General features: G+C 44.0%; 1 protein-coding gene across 3 annotated transcripts in view; it reads right to left on the bottom strand.

Moving 5' to 3' along the window:
- Positions 1-25,411, bottom strand: part of SLC22A23 (solute carrier family 22 member 23) — a 106,051-nt gene extending 80,640 nt beyond the window's left edge. For all 3 annotated transcript variants that reach the window (XM_079300983.1, XM_079300984.1, XM_079300985.1), the window contains exons 1-3: positions 24,733-25,411; positions 8,122-8,225; positions 2,755-2,909 (exon numbers count right to left, since the gene is read on the bottom strand). In XM_079300983.1, coding sequence (XP_079157109.1) covers positions 2,755-2,909; positions 8,122-8,225; positions 24,733-25,263 — 790 coding nt within the window. In that variant the 5' untranslated portion in view covers positions 25,264-25,411. The remainder of the gene's footprint in view (positions 1-2,754; positions 2,910-8,121; positions 8,226-24,732) is intronic.
- Positions 25,412-27,026: the final 1,615 nt, after the last annotated feature.

Here is a 27,026-nt window from a genome sequence, read left to right as displayed (position 1 = left end):
AAAGACCCACAGCAGCCAGGAGGGGAAAACCCTGGGCTCATTGCTCCTCTACTTCCCTCCCTCACAGCAAGCACTATCACCTGCAAAAAGCCTGTCTCTTCCTGCAGCCTCACTCAAAAATTTCATCTGAAACACCTCTTCCAACAAAACTGCAGCAGCTGCAGGAAGAATTTTCAGTTTAACAAATGAACCTCCCAAGGTGGTTCCTTCAGATAAGCCCTGAGCAGCTCCAGGCAAGAGGCTGTACTTGGAGGCCACAAGAAACAAGCTCATCACAGCACTGAGGAAAGCCCAAAGAGGAGCACAGGCAGAACCTGCTGTCCCTCCACAGGAGACAGGGCTTATCCCTGGCACATTCTGCACCTTAGGGCAGACAGCTCTGAAAACAGCACCAGGCTATGAAGAAGAGTGTGGTTTGAATAAAGGCAACTCAATCTTGGCAGCCCTGTGTTTTAAAGACAGAACTTTGGTGCTCCTCTCCCTCCCAAAGCGTGCTGAACTGTTATTTACAATTTCCCTCAGGCAGACCATAAATCTAAGCACAACTAGCAAGCTCAAGACAGTGAAAGGATCCCAGAGGCAGACTAATTACCTTTACAGGCTATGCAAGCCTATGCAGTTTTCTTCTGCATGGTAGCTTTGGAAATTTTGGCTAATGGCTGCCACTAACAGGTCAAACTTTCCACTTTCCATTGTTCTGTTCAAAGTAGCCAGCTGGGAGTTCAGGGGCAACAAATCTCCAAGGAAAGAAATCAAGGCCATTAAGGGAAAGGGAAGAGAGGCTATGAATCATAAGAGTACTCCACACACTTTTCTGATTCCAGCAGAAAACACAGTACTTAAAGACTGAGAGGAAGTCTAACAGATTATGGGACTAAAATCAAATCCACTGCCAAAACAGAAAACCCTACAACTCCTGTTCTCTTGAGACTTTAGGGATTACTTCTCTCCAAGTACACTATACCAATGTGACAACTTTTTTGTTTAAATGATTTAATACAGTAAAAACCCACTCCCCTCATCTCTTGAGACAGAAGGTCAGAAGATTTCTCAGAGGCACAGGTGCTGCATCTTTCACATTTTCTCACCTCCACAGAAGTGTGCTGATGTTCAGCCTGCAGCTAATTTCACACAGATCTCTCCTAACACCTACTAGCTCTGTTCAGGCATTGTCTATCCAGACAGCATTGGTTATAGAAAACACCTGAATTTTAGACAGAGTGGGGATAAAATATCAGACTCAAATCACTGTTCTGCACCAAGCAGGGCATGAAGCAACCAGAATATGCCATTTTCTGAATGAAAGCCTGGGCTGACAAGCTATTGTCTGTCTGAAGCAACACATACACTCTTTCACTCCAATCCTAAAAACATCCACAATCAAACTTCTACTTAGTTGGCATTCCCCCATGAAAATCATTGGTTGCAACCTCTTAAAAGTTAAAAAAAACCCTCATCAAGTAAGAAAAGCTAACATGCTGCAACTGGCCTGTGAAGAACCCTGACAAGCCTATTTTCCAGCTGGACATCACACTGGTAATTGCAGAAGCCCCCTCTCATGGGAACCACACAGTTAAAATTACTTTCCCAATAAAAGCGTAATGTCTTCAGTTTTTGGTAAAAGATTCTCACCTGAGATTACATGAGCAAAGGCAAGAGAATTTTAAAATCATGTATCTTGGGTACCATATCAGGTATAACAAAAAAGTGCAATGCAGAAAAAGCTCTTGTCTGTTGCAGCCAGACTTCTTTCCCCTTGACATAGATTAAAAATAAAACAAAACCTGTGAAACTTAATACTACAAAATACTCTGTGTAAAGTAAGGATACTGTGCAAAAATCTTGATGGGTTAGATACCATCCACAAGAGGAAGTAAATAAAATTTTATGAAGATCTGTACAGCAACCTCCAGGATATAATTAGATAATACTTTTCCAGAGCCATAATAAAGAGGAGGAAATTTTGTGTTTTCTTCGGTTGGTGTGGTGCTACCTGTTAATTACAAACAGCCAAGGAAGCAGAAGATGCTCTCTGGAACATATCCAAGGGACACAGATTAGGCTGGTGACATCATGGATGCCCTCACCAAAGGCAAGGCCTCCAGAGGGGGTTTTCAAGTGTTCTGGTTCCAAGTTTACTAGTTACCCCAGATGGGAACATGTAGGTATTTCTTAAAAGTTTCCCTCAGGAGTCTTTCAGAGAACTTTTTCCCCCTCATGAAACAGGCAAAAACAACACCACCACGACCCAACCAAAAAACCCCAAACTACCCAACCAAAAAATAAAAAGAGTTGATAAAAGGACTTCAGTACTTCTAACATATTTTTGCTGTAACATTGCAATCCTGAGGCAGAGACACAGGATATTTCTGAAAGCAATAAAGTTCTGATAAAGTGCCAAACTGCTAGAGGCAGCCAAAGTGGTAAGTCTCCCACTGAGCTCAATATTGCAGGGTGAAATCTACTCCCATTACACATTATGGCTATGAACCAGGTAACTTCTAGGTTTAAAAAACAACAGACAAACCCAAGCCACCTTATGACTTTTGAAACGAACTCTGAGACAGCTTCACAGACTGCTTTGTAGTAACCTAAAGAGACAGCTGCAAAATCCTCCTTACCAAAATTCAGGCTAAAGCTTATGCAGTCAATATGATCCTGGTTGGATTTATTTGAACAAAAGCAGGAAGCCAGAGAACAGCAAGGCACATAGTCGATAAGAGCACATTTGCATGGTGATGAAGGGATACTCACGCAGTGCGTACAGGGAGAGGACTATTCCAGCCAGGCAGAATCCCTCAAAAAACCTGAGTGTGCTGAACATGGTCACATTCACTGACAGTGCCACAGTCAGTCCAAATATCAAAATGAATATGACAGAGAAGAGCAGTACAGGCCGTCGACCAACCCTAAAAATAAGAAGTAAGGAGAAACAGTGTTAAAAGTCAGGATGGACATAATGCTGGATCATTAAAACTGGCAAAGAGGGGAACAAGTCAGGCAATCCCTTCCAATTATTGTCACCCATTTTTAATGCTTGTTCCACTCTTCTCTCTTTTTTTCTTACTAAACCCCAGATTTTTCTGCCAGCTTTGCATTGACAAGTCCATCTCAGAAGGGATTAAGCAGAGACAGCACATTGTATCGGTGTTTGATTTAACCAGCATTTTCAAAACAACAAAGGTAAACAAGGAAATATCTGGCAACTACTGTAAGGCCATACATAAGTCCCTTGGAGATGAAAATCCACTTCTCAGAGCTTTCTGTAGTAGCACAAGAGAATATATGATAAGCTGCATGGCATAATATATTTTTTGCTGAAGAGATATCCTCTTCCCAAGAGACATGTGCTTTTTAGTCTCATCTACAAGAGCAGCAAGCTCAAGAAACTACGTTTCTTGGTCACATTTGTTGAGGAGAACCCTAACAAACATGGACTGAGCACAAAACTGGCTCAGGTCACTGTGCTGAGCCTTAGAGAGTTGATAATGACACTGACAGGAAAACTGTGAGCTCCAAGGCCCTCCACCTTATATCCCCACAGCAGTTGGAGAGACTCACAAAATCAGCCTGACTGGAGGGTGGGGTGAGGAATAAACCACTTCAAAAATCATTGCAACAGGGAATAGGACTTGGAGCCTTCCTTTGCAGCTGCAACCAATACAACTGAATGTATTGGTACAGTGCTGACAAGGAGGAAGAGTTATGCTACCACTGAATGTGGGGTCAGCCACTGCAGAGTTTGGCTCTTTGATGTCCAAGGAGCATGAGATTTTTAACATCTCTTATTCATATGTTTGGTCCTTATAATTCCCCTTTCTCTCCCCTCTTTCTGTGCAAAGAGAATGATATGAAGCACCAGAGCACATGGCTATTTTTAAGCAAGAATTGGATCATTATGTGGAGATTTCCAAATTTTTTCAACTTGTCAACTCCCACAAGTTTTCCAGTGGAACTGAGGATCCCTTTTAGTCAGCTCCATATGCCATTTTTGCAAAGAATACATGAACTTGCTTTTCGTAGGCAGCTTTCACAGACCCATTCAAAGCAGACTGTCAGCTGCAAGCCAGCCATCAGGTTGAATGTCAGCACAATAAAGAGCATTTAAATCTCACAACTTAGTCCAGTTTCACATGCTGTAGCATTTCTATTCAATTATTTCAGCAGATTGTCACCACCAGTTATAAAATACATTATGCATATGCACTCACAATTAGAACTTTGGGTTTTGCAGAACTTAAAATAAAATAGGGACTGAAGGGCTGAAAAAGAGACAACATTATAATTTTTTACATTTTTGGGAGCTGGAAGAGTGCACCAGTCACCATTCAGGCTTTTTCTAAGTCACACCTAAGAAAGTGCTCTCATGGCTCCTTGCATGAAAACAGGTTTATTATTATTTTCAGCTATAGTATCACCTGTGAGGCCCCTCAAGGACTGAACTTGTTGACATTAGCCATTCAAAGCTTTTAAAACAGAACCAACATGCAAGCTGCAGAAATCAAGGTCAAAGCAGGCTGTTCTCCATCAGGTACAAGCACAAGCCACTGGGAGAGGAGCTGCAGTGGGGCTGAGGGTGGAAACACAACATCCCTGACTCTGTGATCCACAACATGCTGGGGACACGCTGGACACAGGGACAGTGACTGCTGTCTGTGCTACAGATTTTGTATTTACAGCACAACTAGGCAGAGAGGGGAAATACCTAATGTAAAATCTTGAATACAAAAAAAAATACCCTCTGAACTTTGTGTTATCAGCTATATGCACAGACTTTTGCAGCCCCATTTTTGTTATGCCAAGCTGTAATTCATACCAATTAGTATTTGTGAAAGTGTTTTGCAGATGAAAGGCATTATGCAAACACTCAGAATTAGGAACTTAATTCTCATCACAAGCCTGACCTGCCATTCCCTGATGTTGATTGAAAAAGACCTCATGCTTAGCATACTTCAGTTCCCTTCCTCCCCTCCTCCCACCCTCTGTACTCAAGGTTATCCATCATTAGGACACAGAATTTCTTCTACCATTATACACCTTACACAACTGAACAGTTGCTGCTAATGAAAAAAATCAGAAAATCCAAGAGCCTCTTGAGCCTGTGAAAACTGAGACCAGATAAGCCCTGTGGTAAGAAGCATTTCCTCACAAACACAAAACTAGTCATTTTCTTCACCAAGGCATGCAGCACACTTCTCAAAAAACAAAGCTCCAGGGCAGCTATCAGCCATATATTTGGGGATCCAGCAGTGTTTTGACAGGATGGTGTCTTAGAGCATTAAAAAGTGCCTTTTATATGCAGACAGAATTATCTGTCTAACAGTACATGGAAATGCTTGTGAGAAATTAAGCCATACAGAATTTCCCTGGTAAAACAGCCCCAGGATGCTATCTGCTGCCATCCAAACTGTTCCAGAGAGAGATTACTGTATCACAGAAGTTTCAGCCTACACTGCATGCTATTATCTAGATCAAATGCTAAATGCTGCCTGCACAGGTAAATAACCAGGGATACAAGCAACCCCAAGCTTTTGAAGAATCTGCAGCCCCCACACAGCATGATAAGCAAATACATAGAAAAGACATTCCTAAAGTCAGAGTTGCACCACAGAGGGACAGGGAATGGGCTGAGGACAGGACCTGCTCTTCCTATCCTCCTACAGATGTACCTTGCCACCCTGAGATAATCAAGCTTTGCTCTTGCAGCTGATCAGATTGCTCTTCCCATGCCCTTCTTTGCAGGCTCTCTCTTGCTTTTGGGACTAGAACTGACCCAAAGGCTCTAAAAAGCATCAGATATATGAAAAGCAGGGGCACTACAGGGCAATGAGAGGCACCGACCTACTGCCTTGGTGCTACAAGAACACCATGCCCAGCTGCTCCAGGAGGAAACTTTCCACACAAACCTCAAAGGGCTCTGTCCAGAGCAGGCAGAATTACCAGCAGCACTCTGCCTGTGGAACAAGTAACTTATTCAGGCATTGGGCTCAGCTGGTCTTCCCACAACCAGGCATATTTGCAGACCTTCCTCCTATAGATTTTCCACACAGAGCTGTCCCAGTGTGCACACCTACTGTGTTTTGAACATGGAGCACTCAGTTTACTTAGCAAATTGCCTTAATACACTCTATGCCTTTGCCTCATTCAGCTTTAAAAGATTATTTCAAAGAGGAAAAGCAAAGACCCTAATGGCACAAAAACCCCAAAGCATCTTCTAATTATCTGAACTGGAGAGTGGTATATAAGTTAAATGAAAATGACATTTTGAATTTTTATAACACTTTTAATGCATTACTCTGTTTAATCTCTCTGGCTCTTGCTTGGGACTGAAATCCCTCTTTCTTCATGTTTTCTTCCTACCAGTTACAATCTGTACAACCCGTTTGTATCCATCCCTTTATACAACCCCACACCTTAGCAGAAATTCAAGTGTGATTAAATAGCAATGTAAATTCCACTTATGTCTTCTTTTCTAAATGGCAAAAAACCTATTGAGCACAGGAGTCCTGCTGCGGCAGATGCATCAGCTGGCAATGTGGACCAAACTGGAGTATGAGAAACAACTTTGGTGGCAGCAAACCATATCCATTCTAGTCATCCAAAAAAGGGTCACTGTTCCCTCCAGCCATCAAGTTACCCTTTTTCTCCTTTGCACTACAGCTAGAAACCAATTCTCCTAAATTCACTAGACATTTCTAGATATTTGAAAATCAGGGTAATTTCACACTGCATTAACTCAGCTAAGCAGCTTGCAGAGGGGTCCAACAAACTCATGTGGCAGCACAAAGTACACACTGGGGACAGAAATGAATGGAAGCTCAGGATGCTCCTTTTGGTGGCAGAGAGCTATTAAATCCACTTACTGCAGCTCTCTCTCAATGCCAGTGCCTTAGGCAACAAGTTGTTCACTTATTTGTGGCTTATTTGTCAATTATAGCAGCACTTTCCTAACTTGGTAATAAGTCTGCTTTCTCCACACTGATTCCATTTTAGGAAAGGCAGGCAAGGTCCCTCATTCATTTCCCCTCTACTTTCTATGGGTTCTTAAAGCCCCCTTTTACCGTGGTATTTTAATCAAATTCAACTGTATTTCATGCATGTTCCCTACTTCACTAAGAGGTAATGATTTGTCTGTTGCCCAAAAATTTCTAGTGACTATTCAGGAATTAAGATGCAATTTTGCTAGGAATGCTTGATCCAAATTATTGCAGAGCTGCAGGGGGTCTTTTCTCTCCCAGCTGACTGGTGAGTTGCTGAGGTTTTATAAGATTTCCCTAATAGGCAACTCTTCTTTTCCTCTTCTAATGAATGGCAAAAGAGTTAACTTGGGGCCATTGAAAGTACCAGCACTGGCAACTGTGCTGGAAGGCACTGAAGTGACAGGGGCAGCATTATAAAGCTATTGTTTCAGATGCTTCAAGTTTCCACAGAAATCACTAGAGAAATCATCCATGTATTCTTCCCCTCTCTTCTGTACTACAAGACCATCTTTTTAAATAAAATCTAAATCCTCAGCATCATTGGGGTATCCAATAATGTTTTAACTGCCTCAATTCAAGGAATTGTGATCTACTCTTTTAAAGTTAAATACCCCAATACTAGCAGCACATAGGTCAGCAAATCCTTAACACTCCATCACAATGTTTGCCTAACAAGAACTTTAAAAAACAGAACAATTGAAAGATTTGTGATAAACAGCCTTCAACTCACCAAAAGGTACTGTGTAAGCACAGGCTTGACATTACGTTAGTCATGTATTCAGTGAAATCAATTCTGCTTCAAATTTCTTTTGGTCCTCTCGCTTGGTTAAGAAAAAAACCAACCCCAAACTAAAGGTTTCATTAGAAAATACTTAATTCTATACAAGCTTTACAGCTACAATAAATTGTACCAGTGGGAAACAAGCAAGCCAAATATCAAATTGTTTGTGCTACTTAGCTTGATATAAATTACTCAGGTCCAATTAACACTTTTACACTGTTTGTCCATCATGATTCTTTCAGAACCTTAAAAATAATTATGTAATGGCTCCTAATGAACATGAAGTAGAAGGCAATCAAAACAATATTTAATACTGCTATTTATTAATAGTTACATTGCACTAAAAGATTTTTCACTTACCAGTCAGCTATACATCCTGTTATCAAGTGGCCAAAGATTAATCCTACAAGCAGGGAGAACTTAGCAATGTGGACTTTCCAGGCAGAATCACAAACAAGATCCCACTGGAAGAAACAAAAAGAGACAGATAAATTGAAATAGATTAATTTCTCAGATGTGTCTAAACATACTAAAATGGTGTAGAGTTTCTTCCAAATGTCAATCCCAGCAAAAGTGCAAGTAAATGGCAGAGGAGAGCTTTCCCCCTCAAGTTAAGCCCCAGACCCCAAGAAGCAAAGCACATTCATCTCAGTGAGTTTTATCAGATCCTTAATTACAAGATGATAATATTCATCGCTTAAAGGTGCCCTCTCCAGGACACAGGAGGTCAGCCTAAGGGGAAATCACCAGGCACTGGCAGTACCCCTTCTGCTGCTGGAGCATCAAACCACCCCAGCCCCAGACACCTATTACCAGAGCCCTGTGAAACCCCACCAACAGCACGCCAACAATTTAAGAGCAAGTGCTTAAATTAATAATCTCAGGGCTGCTTGGAAACATGGGGGAAAGCAGCTCCTTTGCCACAGACCCTTAACGGCCATTTGCTCAGGATCTTACAGTATGAGAGTTTCTTTTGCTTTCAGAAAAGCATCTTGATTTCCCCGGGTGGTGGAAGGGAGATGAAGACTGAATAAAGGCACAACTTGTCAGGACAAGTCCTGGAATGGAGGCATAGAGAGCAGCTGGAAGTCCCAGTGCAGCTGTACAACTTCTTGGGACAGCAGTGACTTTTCACAGCTCAGAGACTGGACAGGAGTTGAAGCTCCACAATAAAGCTATGCTAATATCAAAATTCTTTCTGTCTAAAGAAGAGGGAAATGGACTGTTTCAGGCAACCTGTCACTAGGGCACTGCCTCATTCCCAGGAGAAAGATAGGAACAACAAGGTTTCTAGTAAGGCTTCCCTAAACTCCAAGCCATTTTCCTCTGAGGCAGAGGAAATCAGAAGAACCAGACTGCATTCCTGGCTTTAGTCCAACATCCTCATTGCCCTCAGACAAGTAATATAATCTTTCTTATGTGTAAAGTGTGGATAGTTACTATTATACCCTTGAATATATATATCCTTCTTGTAAGAGGATATATTTGCCCGTGGTTTGTGAAGTGTTCAAATATTGATGATAATGGCAGCCACACACTCCTCATGACAAATAAGTACAGCTAACTTTGGAGAGTCAGATACTTCAGAATTGAAACTTTGCAGAATAAATGGCTGTTTGTGTGCAATGTAATAGTAGCAGCCCTTGTGACACCAGTAATTGAATTTTCACAGCCAAAAACACAAAGTAAAAGTATGCAATTTATTTTTAAAAGTCAGATGCAACTTCAAAAATGACTTCCCTCAAGAGTTCAATTAGATGCACTGCACTTTGAGGCATTTCCATGATGCACAGCCCTTCCACAAACAAGGCAAGACTCAGCCCTCTGGTCCAACACCACAGATGTCCCTGCCCCAATATACCATCTCACCAAGAGTATAGCAATTTTGTGGCCATAAGAATTGTGCAAGCACTCAGACTTTTTGCTTAAGTTAAATGTATTTTGAGTTCCCCACTGCACTGATTTGCAGAAGTTGGGACACTTATGTTTCATCTTCCACCCTACAGACTGGAGGCACTAAAGAACCATAAGCAAGTAGTATGAGCAAGGATTTTTTCCACTAAATAGCTATGAATGATTTGCAGCAAAGAATTCAGCAAGGAACTGTGGATTGCTCTCCAAAAATGTTGACTTTTCAGAAGCAAGTAGAGGAAATGTAATTACTAATACTAGCAATTCTAGAACCAATCTCAGCTAGCAAACAAGAATAACTGCCCAGATAAGCTGCAAACAAAATGAAATTCAGAAGATATATCTGAGGCAGAGGCAGTTTTAAAACTCTCCAGGTTAATTTTCACAACCCAGAAGTTGCATATGCTGCGTAAATCCGAGAAAATAATTTTTGTGTGCAGATTAAAAAAACTAAGTTTATTAAAAAGATTCATATTTACACAAGAGCAGATTTAAAAATTCAATGTATTAATGGATGTCAGAGGAAGAGTAGTGTCCTCCAAGTGCAAAAAGAAAAGGGAGACATCCTGGTGCCTTTCCATTCTCACAGGCTGCTGTTGCTAGCCGGCTCTCGCACAAGCCCCAGGCAGGGAACGTGCAGTACCAGATTACACTTAGGCCAAGGCTCGTGGCTGGAAGAGCCAAACTCTCATGAAGGGCTGTTATGAAATTCCAGCCCGGGACAACAGATGTCAACCCCCCCTGGCACACTGGCACAGAGAGCAAGAGTTTAAAAGCAGGAGAAAAGTCACTCTATCAGCTTGTCCTTCAGTGGTGCCCAAAACACACCCACTCCTGTCGATAACTTATCTGCAAGTCATCCTTTGTTTGTTTGCTTTTGAGGCTATTGTCCAACTCCCCAGCTGCTCTGAAAAATAAAAACATGTATTTCCTTGCAAACCCTGCATCTGGCCCTTTCCTGCCCTCTGTTAAACCCTCACTGCAGGCCAGCAGAAATCAGAGCTGGTCCCCCAAGCCCTCACAGGCAGACTGTTAACAGGCCCTGACCTTCCCAAAATATCTCCCTCTGCAAAACCCTCCATATTTGTAAATACACAAATAGTGAAATATATCAGCAGTTGCTTCAACAAACAATTCTGGAGAATCTGCCATGACCCCAGATTACTTGCTCAGTACTAAGAGCTGAATTATGTCCTGGTTTTTCCTCTGGCAGCTGTCACAACCAGAGAGTGGTCACCATGAAGCAGTTACCCAAAATAAATTTGGCAGTACAGTGGTAGGTGCCACCAGGGCATTCAACTTACAAAGGGAGATGAGAATAAGGAGAGAAGAAAAATGGATGCTGGAGTCAAAAGCAGCCTCAGGTAAAGATGACATTAATAGGACAAAATACAAATTTAATAGCAAGTGTATCATCCCCACTTATCTTAACATAGGAGCAGAGCAAGCCAGCAAAGCTTTGTCATGCTGAAAACACAGAGATTTTGCCAGAGACTTGTACTCCCCTTTCCTTTCCCCGTGGTAAAGCCTCAGCTTTGAAGAGCTAGAAATAAAGCAGGAACCTTTATACACCATCAGAGCTGCCTCTCCCCTTACATACACCTGGGCTCAGCAGAGCAGAACAGAGCTGACATGTGCCCAGAGCCATGGCAGGTCCTGCTCCAAGCATCCTGCAAAGATGACACTCAGATTGGCTCCAAGGAGAAAGGAGTGACAGGCTCCCATGGCCTTGCAGAACAAAACAGTTGGATGGGCAGAGCTGATGACAGTTTGAGTGGCTGTCCAAGTAAATCTGCACTGGGAGATTGTTTGGGCTGGAGACTGGACAGTAATCCTCTACCACCTCTTGCAAAGGGTAGATTAATCTGTTACAAGCAGGGAAACCATTAAATTCTATAACTGCTCTGGCTGAATCCCCTGGTATTCCACTTGGGAGTTGACAGTGCCAAGCCCGAAGAATGAATGTTTCTAAACTTTCCCTGGGATTTCTCTGCTTCTCTGTTCTCTCTGAACCTGGGGTTTTATGTCTTTCTGTCCTCCATCCATCCTCCCAATACAAGACAGAGATCAGATAAAGTGACTTGCTAAACAAAAAGAACTGTGTTGTTATGCCAACTTAACTACATTACAGAGCAAAACTTCTTTTTTTATAGCAGTACAGCAACATAGAGAATTTGTCACCTATGCAGATGTGCAATATATTGGAAGCATTTTTTCATGTTGTGCCAGCATATTTTGGTCAGAGCTGGAGGAGTCACACCTTCAGGAGCCTAATGTTTAACTGGTATCAGTGAGTCACCACCCATGCTGTGACTCACTCTAATTCATGGCGAGATGGAGGACTATTTAAAACATGGGATGCCTGGGAAGACAGCTGGTAAAATGTAACCCACCCAAATAGTAATCATCATGCAAATTCTTTACAAGGGGTGAGAACCTGGACAGGGCTCCCTCAGTGCATCAGTATTTGCATTGCTATAGGGTATAAAAGTAAAGTCTGCAGCATGTTTGTAACTACAAACACAAACTGTCTGAGTTAAGGGCTCTTGTCTCAAAAGCCCTTGAGCTCCAGTGGCCACAATGCTGCCTGTGGTACCTAAGCACACTGACAGTGTGGTATCACTGGTAAAAGGTAAGGTTGAGGTTCTGGCTGGTTCTACCTTCACCACCATACCATGAGATATGCAAGGCAGACCCTTCTATCCCAAAAACCAGCAATGAGAAAGCAGGAGAGATTCTCTGGTACAACACTAACCCAGACTCTGGAACAAAAAGCTCATCAGAGGGGAACAGGACACACACCCCTCTTCCCACAGTGTGGATTCACAATCTGCTTCCAATGCTCAGATTGCTGCTGATGGAAAGCACCCCCTTCCCCAAACAGTCTGCAGGTGGATTGTGACAGCAGCAGTCTGCTGTGGCTGTCCTCTGCAGTGGTTTCAGCAGTAAGAGAGGATCCAGAGGATCACCAAAGCTGCTGCCTTGGAAAGCCCCAAGCCAGGCATGAAGCTGCAGCCTTGGTCCTTCCCCATCCAGGCAGCACCTGGCTGCTGTGTCGCCTCCTCACTCTCTATCTTGATGCCTCACAGGCCACCTATGACCTCTGAGTGAAGTTGGCACTTGGAGCCCTGTCCTCTACATACCATGTATGCCATAGCAGCAGCAAACCCTGCCTGGGGAAAAGCCACCAGCTTGCCTGCTCATTAGGGAATGACTTCAGGACCAATAAATGAAAATAAGAATCGATTCTTCATCACTGAGGTATGTTTGGTCTCATCTTCCTTTGTTTCTCTCCTTCCTGTTTCATCTTTTTCTAACCAAACCCTGTCAATTTGCCCTGCACAAAACTAGAATCCACCGTCTATACAAGCACATTATCCAGTGAGACTTTAAATTTATGAAGGCATCACATTATCATAGAATGCCTTTTTTCCTAAAAACCCTAATGACCTGAACCAAAGTTATTTTAAAAAAGAATAAAATAATAAAAAACTCCAGTTCTGTTTCTCATACAATATACATTGAAAAAACCAGAACAGTCTCCAGGTACTTATTCCTGGAGGAAAAGCTCAAGGGCAGCAAACCAAGCACTATTAAAAAAAACCAACCAAAATAGGAAAGCAAAGCAGTCAGTAATTCTAATGCAATGTACCTCACAGAACTGAATAATCTGAGTAACACTCATAAGTAGAGCCACAGGACACCACTGTACCAAGATTTCCCTCTAGACTACTAAAGGACAAAAATTCTCTCCTCCCTTTCTCAGCCCCCAGCAGAAATGACACTCTGGCAGCAGTTAATCTTAAAGAAAGAGCATGAGATTCAGGAAGTGGCACGATGCTCAACTTTTCAGAAGTGTGAAGCAAAACCACACAAGGAAGGTTACAGAAGAAGCCTCCCAGAGGGATGCTCCAGCCCAACTGCAAGGGGGTTTTAGTGTCACAGGCATCTCTATCTCCTTCTCAGCCACGGCAACATGAGCATTTAGATTACTTAACCTTCAGGACTCAGAATAAGGGTGCCTCTCCTTTGAGATCACAGCAGGGCAAAGTACTCCCAGTGTGCATTTTAAATGTCAATAAAATGTTCTTGAGAACACGTGGTATTTTTGTGACCATCAGTACAATCAGCTGGGGTGAAATATCACATATGAAAATAAGAACATTAAGTAGAGTAAAAAAGTAATAGAATTAATCCTGGAAGACTTGAGAAGAAAATATAAAAATTAATAATTTTATCTTATTTTTACCAGCAGCATTCTGAACCAAACCTCTCCAAATGACAATTCTCCTTATGTCTTTAATCAGACACAAGTGGACTTGAAGAGTCAAAAAACACAACATGCAAGAAAAACAAGTCAGCTATTAAGAGGTTTTGTTGTTTGTTTTCTTTGAACAGCCACTCAAATAAACCTACACCACACCTACAGTGGAATGCCTCAACCCAACACACAGTCAACACCTGACTTTCAAGCTGCTTCCTCTCTGTATGAGGCTAGACCTCTAAAAACCAAGTATTTCTACCATTGTTCAGCTTTATCATAAGTGGATGCTTTTGCTGAAATCTTTGGCCAGTGTCTAAGTGCTCAGAACTTTAATACTTCGAAATTTTTACTGAGCAAGTACACACTGGTATTTTGAGAGGTTTATAATCATCCAGATTTGCAAGAACTCTTACTCAGGTGTCAAGAGAAATATTGCTGGTACCACAGTATGACCTTTAGCTCAATATCTGCCTTCTTCCAGCTCCTAGCAAACCTCAGGTCCCTATCCCCACACACTGGAGCTTGCTAACTCAACAGATGCCAGGGCTTGTTTGGGTCAGCTTCTTATCCAATCTGTTTTTCTTACAATGGAAACAACATTTGCTGTACTTTTCATTCTCAGAAACCAGTAAACCATTTCTGACCGCAGCAGACACCTGGCAAGGAAAAACTGCAGCCCAGAAAAACGACTTGTGAACAGTAAACACAAGGTCATTTACACAGAAATTGTCAGATTGCTTTGACTACAGACATGACTGACCACCTGGGCAATTCACCATTTGAAAAGTAAAGCAAAGAAACTACTTTTGATACTATCACCAAAACAAAGGTATTGAGGACATGGGGAGGGAGAGGAGTGGGGGGAAAAAGAGGGGGTGGCACATGAGCCAGAGGACGTGTGCTTAGCTGCCTTCCAAGAAAGATATAATTAGATTGTGCAGCATAATATGAACCTATGAAAACAGCTTCCATCCCCACAAAATAGTCCAGGACTGCATAACCATGGACTTCACAAGTTTCCTTAATAGTTTCTGAAGTTTAACATAGTTTAAGTAGCTGAAATACATCTCCTTCAAAGCCACAATCTTCTGATATGCACATCTTAGCTGTGTAATTTCTGCATTAGTTTTTCAAGTGTGTATTTTTTTGGTCTGGTATTACAGCCTTAAAAATAAAGCACAAAGGCTCAGTGCCACGCATTACTGTGTGAGCACTGACACAGAACACAGCACTTCCTCCTGGTGTGAACACTTTGACTCTGTCATCATAATGGGAAACCTAAGGCACAGGTTTCCTCAAGCTGCTTGAAACTGGATAGGCAGAGACACAGTACCTCTTATATTAATTACCTCAGAGTAAGCAGGCTGTGCCCACTGTGCCCTGCAGGGAGATGCTGTCCTGCTCACAAGCAGTATGTGCATGGCCCATTCCACCCAGGCAGCTGAAAGGCCTTTCTAAAGCCTTTCAGTCATGGCTCACCTTTAAGGGACATATCCTCAGCATGAAGAGAAGGTTCAAGCAATATTGTAGTCACAAAACAAGCTCAGAATTTCAAATATGCAAAAGGACATATATTGACTCCATTTCAATGCCAGTAAACTAACTTGGAAAAGATTTTAAATTTAGTGTTCTGCACTAAATTGTTACTTAGTCTATGCCATAAGCAAAAAAGACCCTCCAAGCTCTCCACTGAGCACATCAAGAGAATCCCAAGATAATGCCCCCTGAGACACTGCAGAACTGAGAAATTTCAACTGCCCTTCAACTCCACACTTCAGTCAGGAGATATCAGCTCTTCTATTCCCAAACTTGCTCTCATCACAGATCTGTTTCTTTTCCCCAATGGGAGAGGGAAGAAAGAAGTTTGCTAACTAAATAATAATTGCTAATGTGCCAACAATTAAAATATGATTTGCTAATCCTATGACAATCTTCTGAATACTCAACATGATTAAATCAACTTTAGGAGCATCCATGTACCACCCACCTCTTCACCACTACTTCTTTTATTTTCAGTAGGAGTTCCCTTTATTCTGAGACATTTAGATCTTCCTCAGCCTTTGCCATCCACAGATTAGTCAACTAGCTTGTTTCTCAGCTGATGTGATCTGCTTAGTTTTTCCCAACTCCGTAATATCATCTAACATCAAAGAGTTGGGAGATACAAAATCCTGCTTGAAGCTTTCCTGCTCAGTATTCATAATACTATATTAATAATTTTCCACAGAGCGGCATCAGGATATTTCAGTATCTCTTTTTACATGTCTGTGCTGCAACAAAGTATCTTATCTACATACATTCTGATATGATTAGAAGACTTCACCACAAAAGTGACTTTAATTTTCAATCCACTCTTTGCTCTAACACCTTGCAGCTGCTTGCCTCCCTCTGGCTTCATGAAAAGACCATGAGCAACCACGCCCATCCCTAGGACTGAGACTACACACACTGAAAAGTGGCATTTGAGCACCATTCCTCAGTATTCAGCCAAAAACCATTTATTCTGGACAAGGTGCATGCTGCTGGGACTGACTTCACAACCAAACTAGAAAAGTTACACTAGCTATCAAATTTGTGTTTTGAACTGGTCTAAGTAAGCACTGTAAATAGAAGCCATGCATAAAAAACCCTACAACATCATAGTTAAATATTAACATTCACTATCAAGTTAACGCTTTGTGGACTAGCATTTTTCAGGCTGACAAAACAGGAATGCACAAAATATGTTGCAGGCTTGACAGGACTGACATGGCAACATCTAGTTTACTATCTTGTTGGGCTGTTTTTAATCCAGAGGGAAAAAACCAAACTCAAGTATGGCAAGAAACTCTGAAATTGAGAAGGATGAAGTGGTAGATAAGAGAAAGTCATTGCTCATAAGAAATACTTGCCACCTTAGATAAAAAGACCAGACATCTCAACCCTGGCATGCAATTGGTGCCGTGACCTTGCCCTCTCATCATTTGCAAACTATGACTATTGCAACTCAGGCAAGAAGAAAAGGAGAGGGAAAAAATCCCCCGGGTCCAGTATTAATTCAGACCTAAATAAATATTAAGGGTAGGGAAGAATGGAGAAAAATATTCCACTTGGTTTACAAATCAGAAGGTGAAACTGGTCTGTCAAGCTTATATTGTTCAGGAAGACAGCATTTTACACAGCTCTGAAGACACAGTGGGGAAAAGGTCTTACAGTTTAATTTACTGTCCCTATCCTTAATGATATTTCTAGGGTGCACATTGCAACACTGTCTGCATGATCATGGACTTTGGCCTGAAGGCCAGGAGGAAAACAGGCAGCTCCAGAGCTCTGCAGAGTAGCAGACAGATAGTATTTGGGCCAAAATGAATTCCTCCACCACTGTCTGGAGGCAAAGAACCTTTTTTAGGGAACCAGACCACCCTGCTCTGAAAACAATGCACAAGGGTGACTATAAATCACTTGCTGCTGGAGAAAGTGAACATACCGCTTCCCTGCATTCCACAAGCAGCATTCCTGATTCTCATAGCTTTGCTCCTGGGGGATCTAGATAGGCATCCCAGAAATGAGGATCAGGATACATCCACTTACCTAATCTTTTGTTCTTGTTTTTCAGTGTAACAACCGGCAATTGGGGCTCTCCCAGATTATATTAAAAAAATAAAAAATTCTAATAAACCGTTGTAGTACACATTGAACTTTCTTACCCAGCCCATCATACTGACAGCACATTTACACTCCTCATCAGCTCAGAGAACAAGCAGGAGGTTCCACCCCAAGTATGCCAGTCACACCAAGCACAGCACTGATCCTTCTTTGTGGCAATAGCTACAAACCTATTGCATGTTCCCAGCAGGTATGACATGGCATGGATCAGCAGGAACAACTCAACACATGCATTAATCCCTGCTTCCTGCCAGTTTTTACAGGCTGGTGTGGGGGCAGGCTCCCCAACACCAAGACTGGGTGTGGATCAGTGCAGATCCAGTAGTGCTGAGCAGTTATCAGACAGTGAAAAGGGGTTTGCCTGGAAACCTCTGCAACTGATGACATGGATTGAAAGAGTGTTGAAACGCCTTTCTCCCTCCTTCAGGTTCCTTCCTTCCTCTTTGACTTTAAAAGGGAATTCAGAATGCACACAAAGCCATCTGCTGTCAAAAGTCAGATGGTAAAAATTATAAAAATAAATTACATTATGAGAGCTAATCACACATTTGAGTTAAGGTGACCAAAACCTGAGAGAAGCTGTTTTAATGGAATTCGGTGCAAGAACTGAACAATCATCACTGCTGCAAAGCTGCAGCATATTCCTACAACAGGCTACTCTGATCTTCTACCCATTGTCTGCAGCAAACCCCAGTCCTTTGTTCTGTAGCAAGATCTCAGCCTAATTAATTCCACAGTTACTTGCGGGTAAGCCAGCGCCAGCCTGGCTGTGCTGAAGAGCGGGAAGAGGAAGGAATATGAAAGGGAGGGAGAGAGGGAGGGAATGAGAGTAGCTGTCCTGAGCAGGGATGCCAGGTAGGCAGGAGCAAATAGACTGACAAACAAAAGATGAGCTACACAAAAGCACTGTATCTCTTCCAGCATTTTCTGAATTTAGCAGTTCTCTAAAACTGTTTTGATGAGACTTTTTCACCATCAGAACGGCAGAAGTTTTAAAGTTCAAGAAAGTCATAAATCTTGTGCTATTCCAGATGTTGTTTCATTAAGAAATGAACCCCTGAAATTTGGCTGTCCTGTATGCCTCATCTCAATGTCTCCATCAGAAAAAGCTACAAATTATATGCTTTCTTGAGTGCCAGTTCCTTTTTTGACAAATGCTTTAAAAAACATGAGATCACCTTTTATAACTGCAGTCTTGTAGCCAGGGTAAGAAGAAGTAAAACTGTTAGTGCACTTCAGAAATTTGGGGTTAGACTGCCTGCACAGCTGGTAAACATTCACCACAGCCAGCAATTTCTGTCACAACATGGGCAGGGTCCGTATATTTAAATTACGTGACAGAGATACAGGATGTATTAGGGAGTGGAAACAAAAACAAACAGAACCCCAAGCATTTCAAACATCATGTCCATCCAGAAGGTTATAAAAAAAAAAAAAAAAAAAGGTGGCTTTTTGACATATACACAAAAAATGACTTTTATGAAAGGCTCAATATCAAGCCTTGAAAAGCTGAGAATTCAATATGGAATTACCTTCCTGAAGGATCATTGCTAGTTGTAGCAATGCTACAAACTATTTATGGTAAATTGAAATCAGATTCCTGTAACTGAGATGTTTTATCTTAAGGGTGATAATAAACATGAACTGCATGTACATTTCCTGTAGTGAAAAAAAATCCATGCTAGACAAAAACCCAAAACTACCTGAGTTCTGATGTCAGTGTTGGTCTTAATTGGTCTTTGCTTTCTAGACCAACTGCTTTAAAAGGCTTTGGCCAGTACATAACACCTCCAAATAAGTAAAACCAGTTTCTAGGCTCACTAAACAAGAAGCCCTGTGATATCATACTTGGTTGTTTCAAACATCAGTTTACTTGCAGTCTGCAGACAGAGGACAGTTCTTCACACGGGAAGTTGCAGGTGCTGTTCCCAAAACAGCCATCCCCTTCCTTGATGCCACTCAGCCAGAAACTCACCCTGTTCTTCCAGAATGTTGCTCACCTGTGCCCTGATAACCAGGAGGCTCTGTCATCACTCTCAGTATGTGCGAGCAGGAGCCAGGGCAGCTGCAGCAGGACAAGCCAATAGCTCCCCTTTGCCTCCTCTTTAACAAAAAGATTTTTCAAGTCTGTGAAGGCTCAGAGCAGTAACCACTGATTTTTTATCAGCTAGCTGATAAAAAAAATATAGTTTGGGATCTCTCGCATAGCTGAGGAGGCCATGAAATAAAATAGTATTAGATGTTTGCTCTGGTTTGGCAATATTTATGGATACCTCTGACCACAGAGACTTGTTGACCCCTTCAGCACCCATTAGAAGCTGAGAGTCATTCCAAAGCCTTGGCTGAAAGAAATTTAGAACAGACTTTCTACCCATTGTAAGTTTCTGCTTTGCAGGTCCCTACACCCCCTTCAATCTGTTCAGTGGAAACAAAGTGATGTAGTAGCTTCAATATTGTCACTTCTGACCCAACTACTGCAGTGGGTACAATAACTCAAGGTTTTCATTGATTTGGGACCAGGTAGAAGCCAGTCGGCCAGGAACTAACACTGACAAGACAAATCCTGTCAGCTGCAAGGGGAAAAAAAAAAAAAAAGAAGCATCAGCATTTCTAAAGTCTCTTTGCAGAGACTAGCCAACTGGAGAATATGCAGAAACAAATGAGATTACAGGCACAAATGGGGGGAGATAAGGGTGGCACAGTTATTTTTTTGGGGAGGGCCTTATCAGAATGATGCCTTCAAAGTAATTAATAACTGTATTCTCAAAGTCCATTTAAAATGTACACCTATCCTCTACTCCAAGAAATATTATTCTGCAATCTGTGCTAAATTCATCATCACTATCATCACAAAGAAATTTGTTTGTTTTATCATTTCTGGCTACTTGAGGATACCAGCAATAATCCCACAGGACAACACCACAGACTAAAGCACGTCACTGCACAGAACAACTTAACTTCAATTAACCCAATAGAACATCCAGGAAAATAAGAAAAAAATTATTTTAAGAGGAAGTTTTCTATCAGGCTAGCAAGCTGATTCAGATGAAGGTGTGCCCAGACAAGTGCCAGAACTGCAATAAAAGCAAGGAGAAGGAAGACCAGTTAAGCACAGACATCTGCCCTTGCAGGAGCAAAGGGCACCAGTCATAGACCAAATCAATCTAAGTTCAGACATCCTTGCCCCCAGACCATTTGGCTCTTCTGACTTCAGCTCTGCTTGTTTTGGCAGGGACAAATTGCTAGAGGCTCAGCCAAATTGGCATGAGAATGTTTGAACCAGTGGCAAATAGGTAAAATGATTGCCATGTTACTTCGGAAAGAAGATGACTCAACCCAAATCAAGTGGGAAGTTGAGAGCCAAGCGAACAGCATTGCAGGAAAACAAGGCATCTGGAGCATAAAAGCAGTCACAACAGGAATTCCCTTGTGACTAGACATGAAATATTATTACATAATTACTCCAAGTGATTAAAATGCAGCCTTCAACTAACCACTTCCCTCTTACGCCAACTCCAAGAGGTGGAATGATCTGGAACGTTGCAAGTGCACACAGAAGGATGATTTGCCATCAACCTCTGCAATTTAATCAAGCCCATTCCTTGTCCATCATCAGCTTTTGGTCTCCATTATACAAATTAGCATGCAGAACAGCAAACAACCCCACCACTTAATGCAATCAAACACAGAGGATGGGTCATCCTAGTAACGGAGTGAACAAACCAACAACCATCAATCCTGTAACTAAGAGCTTCCATGAAAAGGCTGTCCCAAGATAACAGCTGCCTTTGCAGATGGTCAGAAGGTGCAGGCGCTAAAGAAGTTAGTGAGAGCGTTCGGAAAGTCCCTGCTGAGCACACACTCCAGCTTCCTGCTAAACTTGATGGCTACATACGTTTAGTTGTCACTATGTTGCTCATTGTCACTATGTTGCTCACTGTCACTATGTTGCTCATTGTGTTAACGCTAATAATTTACCTGAAGCACCACTTTGCACACAGCGGAAAGGAGGTCTCAGGTTTCCCCACAGAAAAAAAATAATTAAAAGAGTGTTTCTCAGCATCCTTCCTTTGGATGCTAGTGAGATGATACATGGACCATTAAAAATACCTTTTTTTTAAACTAGCCTTTTGCCTAAGGGCTGGTTTAGGATGCATCTCTCAAGAAATACATGTGCACTCTATTAATAACAGTATGATGATGTTGATGTTGTGAGAAAGAATAGATGAAAATCTTCAATGAATCATTTAACAGTGAAAAAGTCTTGCAAGTGAAATGTGCTAAGGGAAGATATTTATGTACAAACCAAGCTAAAGACCAAGATTTATGTGCCAAGTCAGGACATTAGCTCAGAAGGGTGATTTAGCATGGCCACTAGAATCCCTGTGGTTAAATTATGCATCTGACCTCTTCACTACATGTATTTCAGCAGTGGTAAATAATAAGCACTATGTCCTTTATTACCATTCCCAGTTCTAATGACTGGCAGCACTATAAAAAGCACCGTTCCCAGTGACTCAGTCAAGCAGGTCAGGATAATGACAGTGTCTAACACAGCAGTGCCAGTCTTGAAGAAAGGTGCAAGGCCACCCCTGGCTCCAGCAAACACTCAGAGAAGTGAGGCTCAACAAAGCACCAAGCAGGGCTGGAAACAGCAAGATCTCCACTCCATCAATCCCAAGTGTGACACAGGCTGGGAGAAAATGGGCATCAGGGAAGGGATGGCTGAGAAAGTCTGGACAGGGATACAGCATCTGATGAAGGGTGCACCGTTAGAAGATGGGCTATGGAGACAGTGGAACTTAACACAGTTTAAGGACAGCTACCCTGCCCCTAAGGAATGGGGCAGTGAAGTCTCACATACATGCACATCAGATATGGTTTGTGCTAAATAACGAGAATTGTTTCATAGTTTCACTATACAAAGCAATGATGGAATATCCAGCAGCTATTAGCTCAGACCACTGAAAGTAAGTATGAGAGGATTTACTTGCCAAACAAAAGTACATTTTTTATTAATATACTTTTGGCTCTCTTTATGATATTTCAATATAACCCCTGGCTACTACACAGATGAGCATATATTAGACTAAGATTTAATAAAACTCTATTTAGAAAGATGAGAACATTGCATAATACATTACAGAAATAAATGCATTTTTGAGGGGAGTTAAGGGTGATCTGAACATCCAGTCTCTTTAATTGATCCAGAGCAGCTCTTTCTCACAAAGGACAGTGAGATGCATGCAAGAGGAGTCAGTGGTTACCAGAACTGCTCCCACAGTATCAGAGCTCCTGGGGACTGATAAGAAATTAAGTCCAAATCAAGCTATGATGATCTTCTGTCTGGGTTTTTCCTCTCCTTCTTCATTAGAATAAGAACAGGCAGCACACCCACCCAGAAAACCCCTAAAACAAAACCAAAGTACAAACTAAGGAGGAATCCTGACCCTGAGAAAACAATCTAATTATAATTACATGGTATTACAAATCAAAGCAAAAAAGCTGCCAGGTTTTTGGAAGTGAGCATACAATAAAAATAAAAACTCCACACTGGAAAAACCCATAGTCTCAAAAGATGATTATTATTCTTTCTAATACAAAACAAGACAGCAGGGGCCACAGATGTTTGTTTATCCCTTAAAATTGATCTGCCCTTTACCGCAAGTTCTTCCAAAGAACACTTTTTTTATTATCTCTAAAGAAGCATGCAAGACAGCAAACTAACTCTCCCTTGACCTTTTGTGGCCAACTTGACGATGACCTTCAAAAGATTCAAACATTTCCAAAATTTTTTTTTAAAAGTTTGGACTAAAAACATATTTCAAGGTACTTTTTTCAAGCTAAAGCTTCAGTGCTAAACCCCCAAAGACATGAATAGCTCCGTTTCTGGATATAAAAAGAAAATCTGACCACCTTAAATATCGAATTTTCTTATACATTTCTGTATCACAAACCATTCAGATCCAACATGTGCCTATGTTCCTCTCATGAAAGGAGTGCAGCTGGGTTACCTTTCTTTTTAATCCATTTTGGGTTCAAGGTATTGAGGAACTTGCTTTTTGCCTGTTGCACACTCTTTCAAGGGACACAAAGAAAAACTGAAATGATTTTCAATGATTCAATATAAGTGCGTGCTGGCTGACCAAAGCACAATTATGTTGTTCATCTGATTGTTGCCTCATTTCTTTATCCCAACTAGATAAACACAGTTAAGCCAAAACACTGCTCCCAGGCAGGAAGTAATTTTTGCTGATCTTACTTAGGAGGGGGTCTTGAGATTAGGGGAACTACTTCCCTGGTGTAAGCATTTAATTTTACATTTCCAGGAACTTCAGCTGCCTGTTAATATCAATAAGGCCTGTCTACAGCCTGTGGGGCTTTTGCAGGGCCAATACTAAAAACAAGCAAAAGCTTTCAGGTGAAAAGGGAAGGTGATTTTTTTATAGGCACTACTCAGCAAATATGAAGCAAGAGCGGCACAGTTTCTTCACTAGAAATTTTCCACTTTAGCCATTACATGTGGAAACACAAAACACAGCAGCATGCACTTTCTGTTTGTGGAGTAAAACAGCTTGTGAGACATTTCTTTAATTGCTGTGACAAAATAGTTTTCAAGAGAGCAAGTACAAAACCAGAGGAATTCAGGAGAACTTTTTTCTTATTTTACTCACAACAGTTTCTTTACCTTCCCCAAAAATCAACCTGGTTTTTGATTGGTAGAGCTGCTTTAGTACACTTGCACAAAGATCAGCTGGAGCCCTCTCTGCAACCTTTTTCCCTTATTGACTGGGGCTCGTGCCTAACAGCAGCTTTCCCACAGATACCCAGAAAAGCAGGACAGTACCAGGAACCCAAAGAGACACACAGGATCCCGTTTCAGGACGTAACTTTGCAGCTTAGTGCTGCAACCAGTGTGCGGGTACAAGTCCACAAGCTGGACACAGCGGGAGGGAAAGGGCTGCGGGAATGCGGGATTGACTTTCGCGGGTGGGAGGCTAACCCAGGGGCACTTGACCGACCCAGCTGCGGCACGCAAGGACAGATCCGTATCGTGTCCAGGGGCTCCCCTAGCCTTGGAAAGAGCGGGTGCCGAGAGGATTCGAGAGGGCCGGACAGGGAGGGGGTCCGAGGGAATTCGCCTTTCTCACCTTGCTCACGACGTTTTGGACGAGACCGGCTCGGATGCGGTAGTGCCACTCGCGGCAGCCGCACTCGCTGGCGTTGTCCCCCGCGGGGGTGGGCAGCCCTGGCGTGGGGAAGATGCTCCCGTTGCCACTGTGGTTGGCGTGGATCGGAGCCAAGGTCCCGCTCCAGTTGCCCTGCCCGTCCGCCTCCCGGCACCAGAAGTCGGGCTGGTCCAGGAGGAAGGAGTCCGAGAACTTGCTGAAGCCGATGACGAGCGCCGGGATCCAGGTGAGCAGCACCAGGGTGCGCTGGTAGCGGCCGCCCAGCCCCCCGAGGAAGGGTAGCACCGAGCCGTCATAGTCGAGGAGCAGCGGGCTGCAGGCGGCGGCGGGCGGCGGCAGCGGCAGCGCCTGGATCTCGGCCCCGGCGGCGCTGGCGGGGGGCGGCCCCGGGGGGGCGGCGGCACCGGGACCCAGGGCCCCCGGCACCGAGCCGTTCTCCTCCGGCAGCGGCCGGCCCCCGCCGCCCGCCTCGCGGCGCCGCTCTATCGCCATCCAGCCGCCCGGGGAGGCTCACATAGGGGGGGCCGGGGCAACCCCGGCTCCCTCGCGAGTCCTGCCCTCCCTCTGCTCCGCCCGCGCACACACACACCTTGCAGCGTAAGGTATTGCACACACGCTCTCAGCCGGACCCGGCAGGAGACGGATGGGGGAGGGAGAGAAGGAGGAGGGGAAGAAGGACAGGGGCGAGGAAAGGGGGAGGCACCGAGGGAGCCCCTCGCTCTCTCCGCTCCTCACCCGCGCCCTGCGGCCACGAACCGCTGCAGCTGCCGGCGGTGCCCCCCCGCTCCTCGCCTGTGCGTCAAGCTGCACTCATCCCAGCTCTCCCTTCCCCCTTCCGAGAGGCACCGCCGAAAAGAAAAGGAAGGATCCAGCCGGATCCGAGCATGCGATGGGCCAAAGGAGAGGAAGGGAGAAGGCGGAGAGGTTGGAAGAGAAAAGAGAAAAAAAGAAAAAAGCCAGCCACCCCGCGAACCAAACCCTGCAACAACAAACCAAGCAAAACCGGTGCAGCAAGGCACCGAACACGCCTCCTCTCCCGGTTTTGGTGAGGAGGGGGAGGAGGGACGAGAGGGAAGGCAAGGGAAGGAGGAGAAGAAAATAACAGCTCCCGACACGGCTTCCCCGCTTCCCGCACAGCTAAGGGCTCCCCCCCGGCCGCGGCAGCAGCGGCGGCGGCAGCCCCCGGCACCTCCCCGCCGAGCCCTCGCAGCCCCGCGTCCCGCACATCTGGCTCTGCAGCAAGGGGCCCCGCCGGCCCCTCCGCGGCCCGGGCTGAGGACGCGGTCACCGCCGCCACCACCGCCGTGCGCCTCCCGCGGCAGCCCGCTCGCCGCGCCGTGCCGCCAGCCGCACCTCCAGAGGCGGGCGGGCAAACCCCCCGGCTCCCGGCAGCCCCCACCTGCCGGCCCGGCCCGGCGCCGCCGCCCCCCGCTCCGCCCCCGCGGTGCCGGGCGGCCGCACCTGCTCCCGCTCCCGCTCCCGCCGCACCGCCGGCCCGGCCCTGCCCGGCCCCGCCACCGACCCGCCGGGGGCGGGACGCGCCGCGGGGCGGGGAGGGCGCGGGGCTCGGCGGGGGCTCCGCGCCTCCCCGCGGCCGCGCTGCGTTCCGGCGGCCGGGGCAGGTAGGGCGAGGGCTGGGGAAGGGGAGGAAGAGGAGGAGGCGCTCGGGCTCCGCAGCGCGCTAGCTCCGTATCAATTATTTACACGGTATGTGTGCCTTTAATAACGCAGCGCGGCTGCAGCGAGCAGGGCGGGAGCGCACCGCATCGCCGAGCCGCAGGAGCACCCTGTGTGGCTGAAGAAAGGACGAGACTCGGAGGGAAGAACCGAAAGGTGAAGGGGGCATTTCCGAGACCTAGAGGGCGGCCAGGAGACGTGCCTGCCTCGCTTTAGTCAGCCTGTCACATTACTACACACTGAAGAAAATTATATTCTGTTAGCACCTGACGTTAATTGTAAAACAGGCATTTCAAATTTGTGAAGGTTATTTTTATGTTAAGCTAAATTTACTTCAGCGTGTAAGTGCCTCAGACTATTTTCATCGTGGAGCACAGCCTGTGCATTACTGAACTGTGCGGTTATTTTTTCCTTTGTAAGAAGGGAAGGAGAGAAAACAGATCAATATACGCTTGTACACGTGAACACAGCCAGTGAGCAGAAAATGCTTGTGTGCATTAGGAGAGGATGGGTGTCATTGCCAAATATAAATGGAAGAGCAAGTTGTTGATGTAATTTCATGTACTTGATCTGGTTTC

The sequence above is a fragment of the Erithacus rubecula genome, assembly GCF_903797595.1.
Source record: "Erithacus rubecula genome assembly, chromosome: 3".
Lineage (NCBI taxonomy): Eukaryota > Metazoa > Chordata > Aves > Passeriformes > Muscicapidae > Erithacus > Erithacus rubecula.
This window is presented reverse-complemented; position numbering and strand designations above follow the sequence as displayed.